Raw genomic sequence first — 16,573 nt, forward strand, 5'->3', positions numbered from 1 at the left:
AATTATAATAATTCATTTATTATAATAATTATTTGAATTAATTGAATTCTTTGAATAATTATTTGAATTATAATAATTCAAATTCTATGGTGCTGGAGGAGACTCCTGAGAGTCCCAGGGACTGCAAGAAGATCAAACCTATCCATTCTTAAGGAAATCAGCCCTGAGTGCTCACTGGAAGGACAGATCGTGAAGCTGAGGCTCCAATACTCTCGCCACTTCATGAGATGAGAAGACTCCCTGGGAAAGACCCTGATGTGGGGAAAGATGGAGGGCACAAGGAGAAGGGGACGACAGAGGATGAGATGGTTGGACTGTGTTCTCAAAGCTACCAGCATGAGTTTGACCAAACTGCGGGAGGCAGTGGAAGACAGGAGTGCCTGGTGTGCTCTGGTCCATGGGGTCACGAAGAGTCGGACACGACTAAACAACAGCAACATCTCCTCTAAACATAACCAAGTTCCTCAACTACTGGTCATAAGGCTTGGTTTCCAGACCCATGATCATCTTGGTTGTCCTCCTCAGCACACGTTCCAGCTTGTCAATTTCCTTCTTAAATTGCGGTGCCCAGAACCGGACACAGTATTGCAGGTGTGGTCTGACCAAGGCAGAACAGTCTTACAGAGGCTTCCCATTTTGCAATGGTCCCTGGCAACCTGCAGAAACTCTTAAGGCTCATGCCCAAACCAACACACCGCTCGCTCGTATAACATTTCCTTTTAGACCTCACAGTGTTAAGTACATTTACATAGCTGCTAATGAACTTACTTTGAAATATCTTTGCTGTCTCGTTGCCATGGAAATTCCACATTTCCAATGGCTGCCCGGTAACTGTACACTCCCAAGAGTCCAAGTGCCATCGCTATTTTTGAAACCAGAGAACATCTCCGCTGCACAAGAATAAAAATCATAACTAGAGATACAGATGCCACGAGAGAAAGTTCAGCTTTATGTTCAGAACTGCAAAAAGAAGAATAATTTCAATTAGATCCATTTTAACAGATTCAGCTACTGCAAGTTCATTTTTTGAAATTGTTGGTTGGTTGGACCTGTATTAAAGTTGTTTATTGGGAAGGAGGCTGAAGAGTTAACTAGTTTCAACCTAAAAACAGCAAATCTCATACCTTGATATATATACTTTTGTCTAAATTGCATATTACTTCATTTTGTCACATTGTTCCAGACACTTTTTATTATTAAAAAATGGAATTGCCTCTTGATTACAGCAGAGGAATTATCCCTATCCTAAACCTTAGCTACAGATAGATACAGATATAGATAATTGTAACTAGATATATTTGCCCCAGCCAGTGTAAATTATTGGGATTTATTGCCCCATTGGGGGTTTTCCCAACAAAAGGTAATCCAAGGAAGAATTACAGCACAAACCTAACCATGTCTACTCAGAAGTAAGCCCTACTAAATTCAATAGGGTTTACTCACAGGTAAGTGGGTTCAGGATTGCAGCCTTAATACATTTCTTCTGATATCACACACATGGATCTGCTTGGGGACAATTTTACTACCCTGAGAAAATTGGAATTGTGCTTGGGCTAGTTAAATGTTCCAAGCACCATTTGTAAAAGGGCTTTGCTTCCTCTCCCCCCCCCCCCATCTCTGCTCCAGCAAAAGAGCAGCTTTCTAGCCATTAGGGTTGCAAATATATTCTTCAAAGTGCAGTGCCAACACCTGGTGAAATTTCAGAAGTCACAAGTTCCAGCTCCTTGCCCCTCATCACAATTTGCGGAAGCAGAATATCCAACGCAAAAATAAATAAATTAAAATAGTATCAAGCACAGCGTTATGCAAAACTAGAGAAATCTCACAAACTTGCCTAATTTATACAAGCGACATAATTCGGCTTTTTTTTGCATCACAGAATTTGGATTGCCTTGGAGCAGAGTTTTCGCTGTATTTTTAGCACGGAGCACAGAGAACTATTTCTGCCATGGCATTCATTCTGGGTGCCTGGCACCTTCCTCCCCCCTACCTTATTTTTGCACATGAATATAACAAGGAAGTGTCATAGCTCAGTGATAGAACATCGCCCTGACGTTCAGAAGGTCCCAATCCTGGTGCCTCTAGGTAGGGCTGGGATAGACCTTGCCCAAAAACCTGGAGAGCCAGAATGAGGTTGTGTAAACCAATGGTCGGACTCGGTATAAGGCAGCTTCACTGCAGATTTAGCGTGGGCTGCTACACAACGGCAGCTGACACTTAAGCCTTCATTTTTAGGCTTCCTTTAAAAATCTTATTTCACAGGCCAAGCGATTCTGTTGGAAAGAAGTTAAGGATCGGCAAGTTATCTCAGAAAGCATCATTTTCCCACCCAACAGCAGGTAACTGTTTCCTAGATGGAAAAGGAAACTTTCTTTTTAAAAAGACAGCAAGCAGATGCAAAGGAAGATTGTTCCAGTCTTTTGCAAAGCATCAAATAGATACAACTGCACTGCAGGGGGCTGAACTAGATCAGGGTTTCTCAAACTCGGATCTCCAGTGGTTTTTGGACTACAACTCCCATCATCCCTAGCTAGTAGGACACATGATCAGGGATGGTGGGAATTGTAGTTCAAAAACAGCTGGTGATCCAAGTTTGGGAAATACTGGCCTAGATGATCCTTTGGGTTGCTTCGAACTCTACAGTTCTATGAATCTAACTACCAAGTAGAGCTAGAGCAGCTTCATGATTAAACAGTGAACCAGGAAGCCGCCAGTTCAAATCTGGCCTCTGTCATGAACTCATTTAGTGGCCTTAAGTAATACACCGCACTATTGAGGCTCAGCACCCCATTGGCTAACTGGAGATAGAAAGGCAAGTCATGGGGAAGACTAGCCTGGCCCAGAGTTTCTCAAATTTGGGGTCCTCAGCTGTTGTTGGACTAGCTGTTGCTAGGCCGTGAACGTCATCCACTCATTCATTCCAGAGCAGCCTTTCTCGACCTGTGGGTCCCCAGATGTTGTTGAACTACAACTCCCATCACCCCTAGCTAGCAGAGCTCAGGGATGGTGGGAGTTGTAGTCCAACAACATATGGGTACCCACAGGTTGAGAACCGCTATAGAGACTGGCATAGAGGCTGCTTTGACCATGAGCGGGCTGGCACCACCCTGGCCTAGGCGCCAGGATTTTCATAAGATGGCGCTTGTTCTGACCGTGACGCTGGTGGTGAAGCTGTGCCTTGATTTGTAGAACAAAAGCACTTTGAGTGGTCAGACAAAACCCGCAGCAATTTCCAAAGTGGTCTGTAGAGTGCGGGGTGCAGGGGTGGGATGAAGTAACAGTGCTCCAGAGCCAAAGTCTGTTGCTCCGTGGCTTCAGAGGTAAGGGAACCTCCAGCCATATTCCAAATGGTACATCCCATCTTTCTCCCTCCGCATTGTCATTAACCTAGAAAACTATGGGGCTGCCATCTTCCTCCCTGGAAAAGTGCACAGAGGAAGAACATTCCACTGCCAAATTTTCAAAAACTGCATAACCTTTTCAGAGCCTTTGAGTGACACAGGGTAGATGGCTGACCTACGTTCCACTGTTTTGGAGGTTACCAAGAAAATATGAGGAAACCTTCCAAGGCATGGCATGAAACACAAACTCTTACAAATACTAGCTAATAAAGCTGCAAGATCCATAAAGTATCAATAGCTTGTCGCCCAAAAGAAAGACCTTTTGTTATGCTTCCCTACATAATAGTAGTTTTTTTAAAATACCCTGCCTATCTGGTGGGGCTTTCCCAGCCACTTTACACCTCCCTGCAGGTGAACTACCATGTACAAGCCTTAATCCATCACCCATCCTGCCAAAAACAAATACAGAGCAATTCAAATACGCACCTTGTCAACCAGTGGCCAAAATCTGGCTTGTGAGCCCACTGAACCCCAGTCTGATTTAGCGAGCGAAGCAGACGGCAGCAAACGAGGACAACCCATGGAGTGGCCAATGCCATCCACTTCTCGGAGCCCCTCGTGCTCTCGGAGTTGGCAGCCTTGCCCGTTTTCGGGGCGTCCTGCAAGTAGCCAGCATCATCTCTGTGGTGGTGGGCTCCTTTGACTTCTTCAGGGTTTGCTTTGGCTGAAGAGGGAAGCTGAAGATCGCAGTCTTTAGCCAGGAAATAGTGCCTGCAGGTCTCCTGGCAGAGGGCGAGGCAGAGGGTACTGACGAGGAAGTACCAAGTTTGGTGCTCCTCTTCAATGAAGCTGCTGGCGCCCAGACTTGACACATGGCCAACGGTGCCTGCCAGGATGAGCACGTCAAATTCAGACCAGCTGGAAGTAGCGGCAGCTGGATTCTGTGAAGAGGGGAGGGAGGGAGAAAAATGTGTTGGCGATATAATTTGGAAAGAATCCAACGCATCATTAGAGCCCGCCGGCATATAAAATTGCATGCATTGGCTTCTTCAACGACAACGGTATTTTTGTTACGTTTTATGTAATTCTCCTACATTCCTAGCCCAAAACAAGGTTAATTTCAGCGTAATTCAAAGCTGCTGTCAACATTCGGTTAATTGTGCCATTGAAACGGCTGCGTGTTCTCTTTCAAGAAGTGTGCAGGGCTCCTTTCTGAATAACCGGCATTACCATGTAAAGTTTGCATTGTCTCTCTAGCCACGCGACTGAGTATGAAGCGCCTCGATGTGGAACTAAAAATAGAAAATCTTTTCGCAATCAGAAAATTCTAAAGGAGGTAAGTAAGGAGCCGTTTCTCTGATCTCTTTAAATCTGCCCATTTTCCAGCGTGTTGCGATTCAAGGGAAAAAACCCAACCATCTACAGTTGTTCATTTAGCTTCGCAGCTGCAGCAAGAATAATATTGATCCGCTGGTTATTACATTGCTCATACTAAAGCTATGGGTTTATTTCCTAAGAAGCAGCCAGGCAAGGCTACCTCGGAAATGGCTATTTTATATGTTAATTGCTGCAGAGTAACCCGGTTTAAGGATAGCTCTTCAGAAATCCTTGAGTGCACCCTTTATCAGCAAACTGAAGTTCACTTAGCTCAGTGTTTCTCACATTTGGGCCCCCAGTGGTTGTTGGACTACAGCTCCTATTGTTCCTGACTAGCTAGGGATGATGGGAGTTGTAGTCCCAAGTTTGAGAAACACTGGCTTAGCTCTACAAAAAACAAAACGACTCTGGAAAAGTGCAGTCAAGTTATCATCTGAACACTAATAAGACATGCAGAGAGAAGTATATAAAAAATATCCAGCCATTCAGTTGACCAAAGTCATAGGCTTCAATGCTGTATGTTAGGCCTCTCAGTGCTTGAAAGGATCTTGATGTATATATGAGAAATAGAAAGACTGACTTGCTTATTCAGTTACTGCTCTAGTCTATGCATTCAATCTAATCAGTTTCGACTGCCAGAAGGTATCAGGAATAATAACTCTTTAACTACGGGTATATCAAATAATATTTGCCACCTGCGCTCAGACTTCTACGCTAGAAGATCAAACCTCTCCATTCTGAAGGAAATCAGTCCTGAGTGCTCACTGGAAGGACAGATCATGAAGCTGAGGCTCCAATACTTTGACCACCTCATGAGAAGAGAAGACCCTGATGTTGGGAAAGATGGAGGGCACAAGGAGACGGGGATGACAGAGGGCGATATGGTTGGACAGTGTTCTCGAAGCTACCAGCATGAGTTTGACCAAACTGCGGGAGGCAGTGGAAGACAGGAGAGCCTGGCGTGCTCTGGTCCATGGGGTCATGAAGCGTCGGACACGACTAAACAACTAAACAACAACAACAATAGTTTTCTATGCATAAGCAATATAGAAAAGTTTTCAGCAGATGCATAAATATCAGGGCACGGAAGAAGTCTGCTGAATTTCTATTGGCAGAGCGTTGCACAGGGCAGGCAGGGCCAATGACACTAAAGGCTAAGTTTCCTTTTGCTGTCAGTTAAGCCTTGCCAACTCAGGAGATGATGGACAATGCTCCTGCAGATGAACTAGGCAGCTGAGCTGGAAGGTAAGGTTTCAGACAGTTCCTACCCTGGACCTAAGTTGTTCAGGGCTTTGTAAATTAATACTAAGACCTTGAGCATGACTCTGGAGTCAATGGGCAGCCAAGTGCAGATGTTTTAACCGGGGTGTCATGTCCCAGCAATCTGGCCATCAGATTCGCCACCAACTGGAGCTTCCAAGCTAGGCCCCCAAGGCAGCCCCACATGGAGAGCATTGCAGTAATTCAGCCTTGTGGTTACCAGCACATGAATTACAGTGGTCAGGCAGAGCCAAATCAACCAATTCAATGTACAGTAAGCTGCTTGTATGCCCTTTTTTCTACTCAATTTCCATACAGTGGTACCTCTAGTTGCGGACGTAATCCGTTTCGGGGTGCCATTCGCACCCCGAAAAGTCCGCAACTAGAGCGCCTCTTCTGCTCATGTGCGCAGTGCGATTGAGCACTTCTGTGCGTGCACCAAGCACGCAGATTGCTTCTGCGCATGCGTGGGCAGCGAACCCGGAAGTAAACACTTCCAGGTTTGCCACATTCGTAAGCTGAAAGTCCGTAACAAGAGCGGAACACAACACGAGGTATGACTGTATTATCAAAACCTCAATGCTAAAATTCTGAAGAAGTGAACAAGGTTAACCTACAAGTCAAGGGAAGTTACCACTGTTAACCTAAAGGTAATCTTTAATGCTTTCTTTTCAATCTCTCATACAGCGACACCACCGGAACCAAAGTAGCTTTAAAAGGTTTGCTCATAAACTCACAGCTGTACTGATTTTGGTGCTCACCAATTCCATCATCCTCACCAATTCCAAGCTAAGGTTTCCCATAGCTTGCACACTTCTGCCCACGTACATAAACTGGTCAAAAAAGGGGGTTTGAGTCAAAAGGGAGGGGCTTAATTTCCTTCCCCTTTTTCTGTGCTAGTTTTTCCCCGTCACAATTTTATGCCACTTTTATACAAAACTACTGTATTCCCAGAGCACTTTTGCAAGAAACTGCATGTTAAAAAGCAGTTAAACTGAAATCTATCGACGTGACTTCAAAACTAGGGTTTTCATTACCGCTCCAGTATAAAAATCGGATAACATGGATTACTGGGAGAAGCAGCTTTCATGCAAAGACTAAAAGATGCTCGTTAAAGCTCTGCAGAAGAGCCGAGCCAGCAGCTCCACCACCACTAATCTCCCTGAACTCTGCTCTTAGGCACTGGTAATTTAGTCATTATAACTGAGAGCAGCTTACATTTCAGGCAGCAATATCACCACTGTGGCAAATCGATGTTCGCAATTCGCCACGCTAAGATCATTTGTAACAGCCTTGGACTGCAAGACCTCACCAACCTAGCATGTTGAGGAGCAGTAGGTGGGTTTAAAAAAATAAAATTAAACAGGCAACGGAAAAGCAAAGAAGTGGGAGTCGTTTAATGTCCAATTCCAGCCTGGGGTTGGTCTGGGGAGAGAGACCATCCTATTTAGAATTCCAGGGCAGTATGCAACTAACTATATAGCAGTACAAATACAGTAACAACACCAATGCAATTGTTAGCACGCTTTCTACAAGCTAAAATGCCTGGGACTAAAAGAAACGCTTTTGCTTAGCATGGAAAAGATTGCGACGTAAGTGCCAGGTCAGTCTCATTAAGGAGAACATTGTGGGCTCGTCTGCCTATCAGGGGCTACCAACAGGCAGAAGTGGTGGCGCTGAACATAAATGTGCAGCATGCTGGTGCACGATGTATGCTTTTCCTTGCAAAGGTTTAAAGCAGTGTTCCCTAACCTTGTGTCTCCAGCAGTTTTTGGACTACAACTCCCATCATCCCTCGCTAGCAAGGATGATGGGAATTGTAGTCCGAAAACAGTTGGAGACCCGTGTTTGGGAAACACTACTTTAAGTTACCATGTGAAAGCTGTAGTTGTTTTCTGAAGCAACGAGGCACAAGAAAAGTACAGATCCACATTCCCCGGCAGCTTAAATTACATTCCTGTTATCTATTACCTTTGCCGTTTGTTTGGGGTTCACAAGCACCTTTTCCAGGGCAGAGAGAATGACGCAGAGAAGCCCGGAAATCAGCATGATCACTCCAATGGCTGTTAGCCAGGAGATGCTGCAGAAATAGCACGAGCTCTCCGTCGAAGTGCACACGACGACATGAACTGCACAGAGCATCAGGCATGTCAGGTAGAACAGCAGAGAGCACAATGGGGAGAGGGGCACTTCCAGTTCCGCCCTGCTGCTTAGAGCTTTTGCGGTACTCAAGAGTAGCAGCACCAGCACCTAGGAGGAGAAAACAAGCAAGAACATCCCATGAGAGTCTAGGACTCAAAACTGGTGAAAGGAGCAGTTTTTGGGGGTTTTTGACCATTACGTTTCCATCCTGCCTTTCCTCCAATGGCCTCAAGGGGGCGTGCCTGGTCCTCCCCACTGCACACCTCCATTTTGTCCTTTCAACAACCCTGTGAGCTGGGCTAGGCTGAGAGATGGTGACTGGCTCAAGGTCACCCAGTGGCCATGGCTGAGAGGGGATTTGAACTCTGGTCTCCCAGGTCTTAGCCCAACACTCTCGTGCCCCTATACCACTCTGGCTCTTCTTTATATTTACCGTATTTTTTGCACCATAACACTCACTTTTTTCCTCCTAGAAAGTAAGGGGAAATGTCTGTGCGTGTTATGGAGTGAATGCCTGCGGGTGGCGGGGGGGGGATCTGCTGCAGTCGTGAGCAGAGGATCCATGGTTCCCCTTCCTTCCCTCCTCCGTGGTTACAAAGCATGGATCCACATGGATCCTCAGGATTTTTGCATTGGGCTACTCCAAAACTCCAAACTTACTGTCAGATCACATGTCTGTGGCCACAGCATGAACCACAAAAATCATATATCCACTATTTCCTTTAGAATATTTTTTTCCTTGTTTTCCTCCTCTAAAAACTACGTGCGTGTTATGGTCTGGTGCGTGTTATAGAGCGAAAAATACGATAGTTAGGCTCCTGCATTATTTCGCATTGTGCATGGCACAAGGGACAGACAAGACTGGCTGACTTCTCAAACTATCCAGCATGCCAAGCAAGACAGCGTTTCTCTGCATCTACTGCTCGTGAGAATTTTGGGAGCAAAGGCAAGACTTGCTCTTTTACCCAATGCTATAGCGTTTGCGCTATGGGTTAAACCACAGAGCCTAGGGCTTGCCGATCAGAAGGTCGGCAGTTCTAATCCCCACTACGGGGTGAGCTCCCGTTGCTCGGTCCCTGCTCCTGCCCAGCTAGGTTCGAAAGCACCTCAAAATGCAAGTAGATAAATAGGTACCGCTCCGATGAGGAAGTAAATGGCATTTCCGTGCGTTGCTCTGGTTCGCCAGAAGCGGCTTAGTCCTGCTGGCCACATGACCCGGAAGCTGTATGCCAGCTCCCTTGGCCAATAAAGTGAGATGAGCGCCGCAACCCCAGAGTCAGTCACGACTGGACCTAATGGTCAGGGGTCCCTTTACCTTTACCTATAGCGTTTGAGCCGCAGACTCTATGGCCAGCATCCGACAGGAAAAACACACACAAACTATTTCCCCACGCTCATAAGAGTTTCAGGCTTGGGTCTCTCAAATAGCAGCCCCTTCCCAATGCCACGTAGGAAAACAAAACTTTGGAAACTGCGGAGAAAGTCTGCAATCCAGCATGGGGCGTCTTGCACATACAAGATTTTCAACACAAATATAGGCAGCGTGGATCAAGATAGTGAATCTTTCGCTACTGTCAGAAAAACAGTATTTTTATAAAGGTAAAGGGACCCCTGACCATTAGGTCCAGTCGTGACCGACTCTGGGGTTGCGGCGCTCATCTCACTTTATTGGCCGAGGGAGCCGGCGTACAGCTTCCGGGTCATGTGGCCAGCATGACTAAGCCGCTTCTGGCGAACCAGAGCAGCACACGGAAACACCGTTTACCTTCCCGCCAGATCTACTTGTACTTTGATATGCTTTCGAACTGCTAGGCTGGCAGGAGCAGGGACCGAGCAACGGGAGCTCACCCCGTCACGGGGATTCGAACTGCTGACCTTCTGATCAGCAAGTCCTAGGCTCTGTGGTTTAACCCACAGTGCCACTCACATCCCAGTATTTTTATACTGCCCATATGAAAACCAGAGACAACACATGTAAGGTGCAAGGCCAGGTCAGCGACTTCTGAAGAAAGATCCCACTGCTCCTTGCCAATATGTTGCCATCTAAATTTGAGTCAAGAGGCTGGTGCTGTGTCAGCTTGTTTCAGAGCATGTACAAAGTACTTTCTAAGTAGGTGAACCACCCAACTTGATGCCTTCCATGGTTCCAGTTACAGATAGGTAGCCGTGTTGGTCTGCCATAGTCAGAATAAAAAAATTCCTTCCAGTAGCACCTTCAAGACCAACTAAGTTAGTTCTTGGTATGAGCTTTTGTGTGCATGCACACTTCTTCAGATACATTCGTGCATGCACACGAAAGCTCATACCAAGAACTAACTTAGTTGGTCTTTAAGGTGCTACTGGAAGGATTTTTTTTATTTTCACCCAACTTGAAAAAGAGATAATGTAAGTGACTTATTGACTGAACTGAAAATTTTGATGGCTTCAGTAGACTCAACCGTACCTCCAGAACAATGATGGTTCCCACTATCATTGAATACGTGTCATATTGTGCCACTTGCTTGCTCAAGGAAGAGCTCAGGACCCTGATGGCCTCTAAATACTGCCTGAGAACTTTTTTGCCAAGGTTTCTGAGGACTTCCGAGGTATTCCCTTCCAAATACAGCTTGATCCAACTTCCGTGGGATTTTTCCGCCATCTTAAACTGCTGGAATCCAGGATCTAGTCACAAGAGACATTAACGCAGACCGGAAAGTTATTCGAGGGATCTGCAGAAAGGATTCTTCTTACTTGTATCGAGACATAAAGGTCTGTGATGGTTCCCTCGCAACCACTGAGTTGCAAACTCGCTTTTAAAAACAGAATCCGAAACACAGTTTGCAAAGAAACCCAAGTAAGTGTTTATGAGCACTTTAAACCACAGTTAAAGCTAACAACCCATTTGTTTTATACACTGTTCAAACTAAATTAAAATAAATAAGGGAGAAGAGCTGCCATTTCCCTCTGCAGGCAGGATTTAAATGAGAAAATTACAAAATGCCTCAGCCTGATGTCCGCACTGTAGCAGAAACTGACCAACGGCAGGTTCTGCCTTAAGAGGAGGGAACCATCCCTAACTGTTGAGTCACAAGAACAAGAGATGCTTTTGATCCTGTCTCTCTCCTGTCATGCTACAAAAATCATATTTCAATCCCCTAACAATCAGAATACAGTGGTACCTCGGGTTACATATGATTCAGGTTACAGACTCCGCTAACCCAGAAATATTACCTCGGGTTAAGAACTTTGCTTCAGGATGAGAACAGAAATCGCATGGTGGCAGCAGGAGGCCCCATTAGCTAAAGTGGTGCTTCAGGTTAAGAACAGTTTCAGGTTAAGAACAGACCTCCAGAACAAATTAAGTTCTTAACCCGAGCTACCACTGTATTGTTATTTCTTCAAAGCAGGTTTCCTGTGGGTTAAGAATGTTTCGACAGCTATCATAAAAAGCGCAGAATTAACTTACTTGCCTTTTTCATAGGTAGCCATGTTCTCCTGGAGGAGTCTGCTAAGCTGGAACCCATTTAAATGCAAGTACCGCAGCTGTTCTCTCACCGTCTTCTGCTGCACGACAGGCAGCAAAAGCTGCCCGACGCTGTTCCTTGAGATGGGCAAGCCAAGGCCTATGGCGAGCGTGACGGCTAGGTCAGTCTGCTGAACAAGCTCTGGAGGTTTCAGGAGACCTGAGAGGAGAAAGACGCCAGCTAAGACTTCCCCGGCTTGCCTTCCCAAAAATATGATAAATGCAAAGAGGTATTTGCTACACAGTCATGTTAATTCTGATCACAGAATCCTACAGTTGGAAGGGACACCAAAGGATCATCTAGTGCAACCCCCTGAAATGCAGGGAAATGCAGCCAGCCCATAAGGGGACTGAACCTGCAACCTTGGCATTATCAGCGCCACGTTTTAACCAAAACAGATCAAGATTCTCCCCATTATTACCTTCCTAAGAGAGTAAAGTGTTGGAGCCGTTCATAGCTGTAATAATAATAGTAAGAGTAGTAGTAGTAGTAGTAGTAGTAGTAATAATAATAATAATAATAATAATAAGAAGAAGAAGAAGAAGAAGAAGAAGACATCCTCCTCTAACCTGGTGCCCTGCAGATATTTTAATCACCACACCCAGAAGTTTGATACCTAAGGCTGAGGGGAGTGGTAGTCCGGGGGGAAAAGAAAAGAAAATGCCAACAGTGGGGAAGGGTATTCCTGACATTTTTTATTTATTATTATTTTGACAAAGTAATAATCATAAATAAATAAGGAAAAAAATGTGCACCCCAGCACCGAAGCCATTCCAGTGTAACTATCCAACCTCCCAAAATTTCAACACCTCTCGTGATGGTTTGATCCCTTTCCATTTTAACAGTACAAATTCTACAAATACCTTCCCTATCTCCTCAAAATCATTTCTCCTGCATATTCCTTGTCTTACCTTAATGGCACATGTTAATTGATCATTAATAGCTATATACCACAGTTCTTAGTACCATTCTTCCATTTTATATTCGACCTTGCCCCTTCCACTTCCTAGCTATAATAATTCGTGCAGCTGTCCTGGCGTTATTAATGCTAGGGCTGCCACAGACCGGAGACATTTTTAACTCTCTTTTTTTTCTGAAAGAAGATTGTCTGTCTACCAGGACACATTAAGCAGGCCTTTCTAAAATTGCGTCATTTCACAAGCATTTCGCAAGGGAGCAGCTACTCCTCTGCGGCACTTTTTAATAAAAGCAGCTGGATCTCTTTATTGAAATAAGAGCACCGGCAAGAGGAATCCAGCCCTTACCCCCGGCCCTGTCGAAAGCAGAGCTGACGAAAAGCAGGGGCGTTCGCACTTCGCCCTCCGAGGATCCCCCGTGGCTCCCTGTTTCGGACATCCCATGGTCGCCGCACACAACAAGCAGGTGGGGTGAAGTCACCTCTCCCTCCTCCTGCAAAGGAAGGAAATTGCAGAGGGCTTAGTGGGGCGATTGACATACTCCTTTGACCATTTCGTTTCCTTAACTCACAACATCTAAGCTCAGAAAACACAGGCGGTCGTAGTCAAAGCCATTTGAGCAGGAACAGGGCACCCATGGCGCTGTAGAAGCTGCAGGGGGGTCCAGCTCCCCATTTTGGCTGGGGCAGATGGGAAGAGGAGGCCAACAATGTGTGGAGGGCAGGCCAGGTTCCCCATCTGCAGTTTGAGGAATGGCTGCCATTCAGCCAAATGTTTGTTTTTTACAGTGGTGCCCCGCAAGACGAATGCCTCGCGAGACGAAAAACTCGCAAAACGAAAGGTTTTTTCATTTTCGAGTTGCCTCGCAAGACGAATTTCCCTATGGGCTTGCTTCACAAAACGAAGCTTGCCGCGCAAGCTCCGGGGACAGCGGGTCTTCCCCGCTGTCCCCGGACCCCTTTTGAAGCAAGGGGCGGCGGGGAGAAGCGATCTTCTCCCCGCAGCCCCAGGTCCGGGGACAGCGGGAAGCGCAGCACGTCTTCCCCGCTGTCCCCGGACCTCTTTTGAAGCAAGGGGCAGCGGGGAGAAGCGATCTTCTCCCCGCAGCCCCAGGTCCGGGGACAGCGGGAAGCGCAGCACGTCTTCCCCGCTATCCCCGGACCTCTTTTGAAGCAAGGGGCGGCGGGGAGAAGCGATCTTCTCCCCGCTGCCCCTTGCTTCAAAAGAGGGGACAGAGCGGCGCTTCCCCTCTGTCCCCGGACGGTCTCCATAGGAACGCATTGATTGATTTTCAATGCATTCCTATGGGAAACCGTGCTTCGCAAGACGAAAAACTCGCAAGAAGAAAAAACTTGCGGAACGAATTAATTTTGTCTTGCGAGGCACCACTGTATTTATCTATTGGATTTATATACCGCCCTTTGTCATAAGACTTCAGGGCAGTTCGCAGAATTAAATACAGGATAAAAACAAGTAAATACGTAGAACAAAACAGCAAAGCAATACTCCCCCATTCCCACAGACACATTTAAAAGGCTGTAGAATATTAAGCAGCCAAAGGGCCAGTTGAAGAGGAATGTTTTTGCCTGGTGCCTAAAAGTATATAATGAAGGTGCCAGGCGAACGACCCCGGGGAGAGCATTTCACAAACGGAGGGCCACTACAGTGGTACCTTGGAAGTCGAACGGAATCCGTTCCGGAAGTCCGTTCAACTTCCAAAATGTTCAGAAACCACCGCGCGGCTTCCTATTGGCTGCAGGAAGCTGCTGCAGCCAATCGGAAGCCGCAGAAGCCATGTCGGACGTTCGGGTTCCAAAGAATGTTCACAAACCGGAATACTCACTTCCAGGTTTGCGGCGTTTGGGAACCAAAATGTTTGAGTCGCAAGGTGTCTGGCAACCAAGGTACGACTGTACTGTTCACCCAAAAGAAAAAGGCAGAGAGCAGCACCATGGCACATGTAGTTTGTGCCACACAGCAGCACAGACAGGACTCCCCCCACCACCAAAAAGGCACCTATTTCTCCTCAAACACTAGAGCAGTTTCAGAGGGCATTTCCTTAATGGCTTCGGAAGTACAGAGAGTCCCCCAATGCATCGGGGATTGAGGGAGGATGGAATAATTTCCAGATCAGGTGGCATTCTCAGATTTGAGCATCACTTTTTCAAGTAACTAAGCCACAAACTTTCCCCCCGCCCCCTTTTTACACACCCTGGTAAAAGTTGGCAGTTGGTTCTTTTCCCTTATGGAGCTTTAAGGTCACTCAACACATTTCACTGGAAAAAGGTGCAATCTGAGTTGTGTGTATTACACACAGGTGCCCTTGCCGAGAGAGCTGCCATTGGATGCAGCTTCGTGTTGAGTTGTCAGGTGGTGGCAAACATGGATTTGCCTTTGCATAACGCCTGAAATAGCCATGAACGCCTGAAAACAGCCTTTGCATAATGCCTGAAATTGTGCCACATGCATTGATGAAGTTTTTAATTGTTAGGATTACTCGTATCCTTAACACATTGGCCAAGATTTTCAAGGTTAACTTGCCCCAAACGTCAAAGGCGACAGCACCACGAAGGCAGTAAACCTATGTACATTTGCCTGAGAGTAAGCCTCACTACATTTTGTGGGACTTTCTTGCAAGTAAGCATGCATTGGGACAGGCTGATAAGTGTATAAATGACATTGGATAAAAACCTAAGGCTTCATATGCTGTTCCTACTCTCATGATTAAATTTACATCAATATATATATGCATGCCACCTTGGAGAGGAGAGAAGTATGAATCTTCTTGATGATGTTATCCATTTCAGAAAGCTTTGGCCCTATTAAAGGGCTGTGCGGTCCACTCAGATGACCAATATGGTCCAGCCCCAAGTAGTGAAGGATGAGCAAATCCCAGTCTTCTCTTTTCATCACATTATCCAAGTGTCTGGTAACATTATCATCAACCTTAAGAGGGAAAGGAAAAGCAAAGGCCGGTTGAAACTCCTACGCCATCTTAATTTTTCAAGCTTGCAGTTTATACAGTCTGCAGAATCCAAGGGGAAAAGCTGTTCCTGGACTTTATCACACTGCAATGATTCCGATCATTTCCTACACAAGAGGGGAAATTGCACGCTAAAGGGAGAAGTCAAGGCTGAATGTCTCTCACAGACACGCTCATTTTCTACATACAATGAGCTGTTTTCAACTGGGGAGCGTTCAAACATGATGCCCCTCTCCTCTGGAGTGTTGGAGTCCAAGAAACACTATAGAACAGTGTTTCCCAAACTTGGGTCGCCTGCTGTTTTTGGACTACAACTCCCATCATCCCTAGTTAGCGAGACCAATAATCAGGGATGATGGGAATTGTAGTCCCCAAAAAATCATCTGGAAACCCAAGTTTGGGATACACTGGTATAGAAGGATCTTTAGGCAGATGGCCAGTTAATAAGAATTAAGTAACCATGTGGACCTAACTGAATTTCTAAGCCTCTAAGCACAGCATGTTGCAGGTTAACTGGTTCTCTGAATCACAGCACACTCAGCCGCAATCCACAAGACCAGGCTGCCAATCCTCATGCTACCAAAGCAGTGGCAGAAGTTTTAAACTCCTACAACAGACGCAGAGACTATACCTTTCAAAACTGTTTTAATAATAATAATGTCAAGTGCATCAACTTGGGAAGAGCCAGAGATCATGGCACGGTTTTCACAGAGGGAACTCATTCTTTGGCATCTCCAGTTAGAAGGCTCTTGTAAAAACCCTTCCAGGAACACTTGAAAAAGCTAGGCTCTCCCCATTGGCTCAGCTAGGACAAAGTGCCATTTGTTTCTTCCCTGCCAGAACCATCTCTTGAAGAGACTTCTCTGCCTGGTCATTAACATAACCGTATGAAAAAGGCAATATTCAAGTAAGTTATTTTCCTCTTCTCCCTAGCTTCCTTGTATCTCATGTATCCGTCGTTTTAAAATAAATAAATAGTATTGAGTTCTTTGGTAGAAAAGGCAACATATAAAACATAGTAAATACAAAATTAAAAGGGACCGGAAAGAG

The 16,573-nt window shown here is 45.8% G+C and overlaps 1 protein-coding gene and 1 long non-coding RNA gene across 3 annotated transcripts in view; both read right to left on the reverse strand.

Moving 5' to 3' along the window:
• LOC309522123 overlaps positions 1-16,573 on the reverse strand; it is a 67,147-nt gene that overhangs the window by 36,883 nt on the left and 13,691 nt on the right. The window lies entirely within an intron of this gene.
• PIGG (phosphatidylinositol glycan anchor biosynthesis class G (EMM blood group)) overlaps positions 1-16,573 on the reverse strand; it is a 57,067-nt gene that overhangs the window by 30,608 nt on the left and 9,886 nt on the right. The window contains exons 4-10 of one of the 2 annotated variants that reach the window (XM_082204663.1): positions 15,298-15,486; positions 12,889-13,033; positions 11,570-11,782; positions 10,564-10,781; positions 7,950-8,228; positions 3,828-4,282; positions 769-960 (exon numbers count right to left, since the gene is read on the reverse strand). In XM_082204663.1, the coding sequence (XP_082060789.1) occupies positions 769-960; positions 3,828-4,282; positions 7,950-8,228; positions 10,564-10,781; positions 11,570-11,782; positions 12,889-13,033; positions 15,298-15,486 (1,691 nt within the window). Of the gene's footprint in view, positions 1-768; positions 961-3,827; positions 4,283-7,949; positions 8,229-10,563; positions 10,782-11,565; positions 11,783-12,888; positions 13,034-15,297; positions 15,487-16,573 lie in introns of those variants that run through there. The other variant, XM_082204664.1, reaches the window with a different exon arrangement.

This window comes from Podarcis vaucheri, assembly GCF_965113315.1.
Source record: "Podarcis vaucheri genome assembly, chromosome: 17".
NCBI classification, from domain to species: Eukaryota; Metazoa; Chordata; class Lepidosauria; order Squamata; family Lacertidae; genus Podarcis; species Podarcis vaucheri.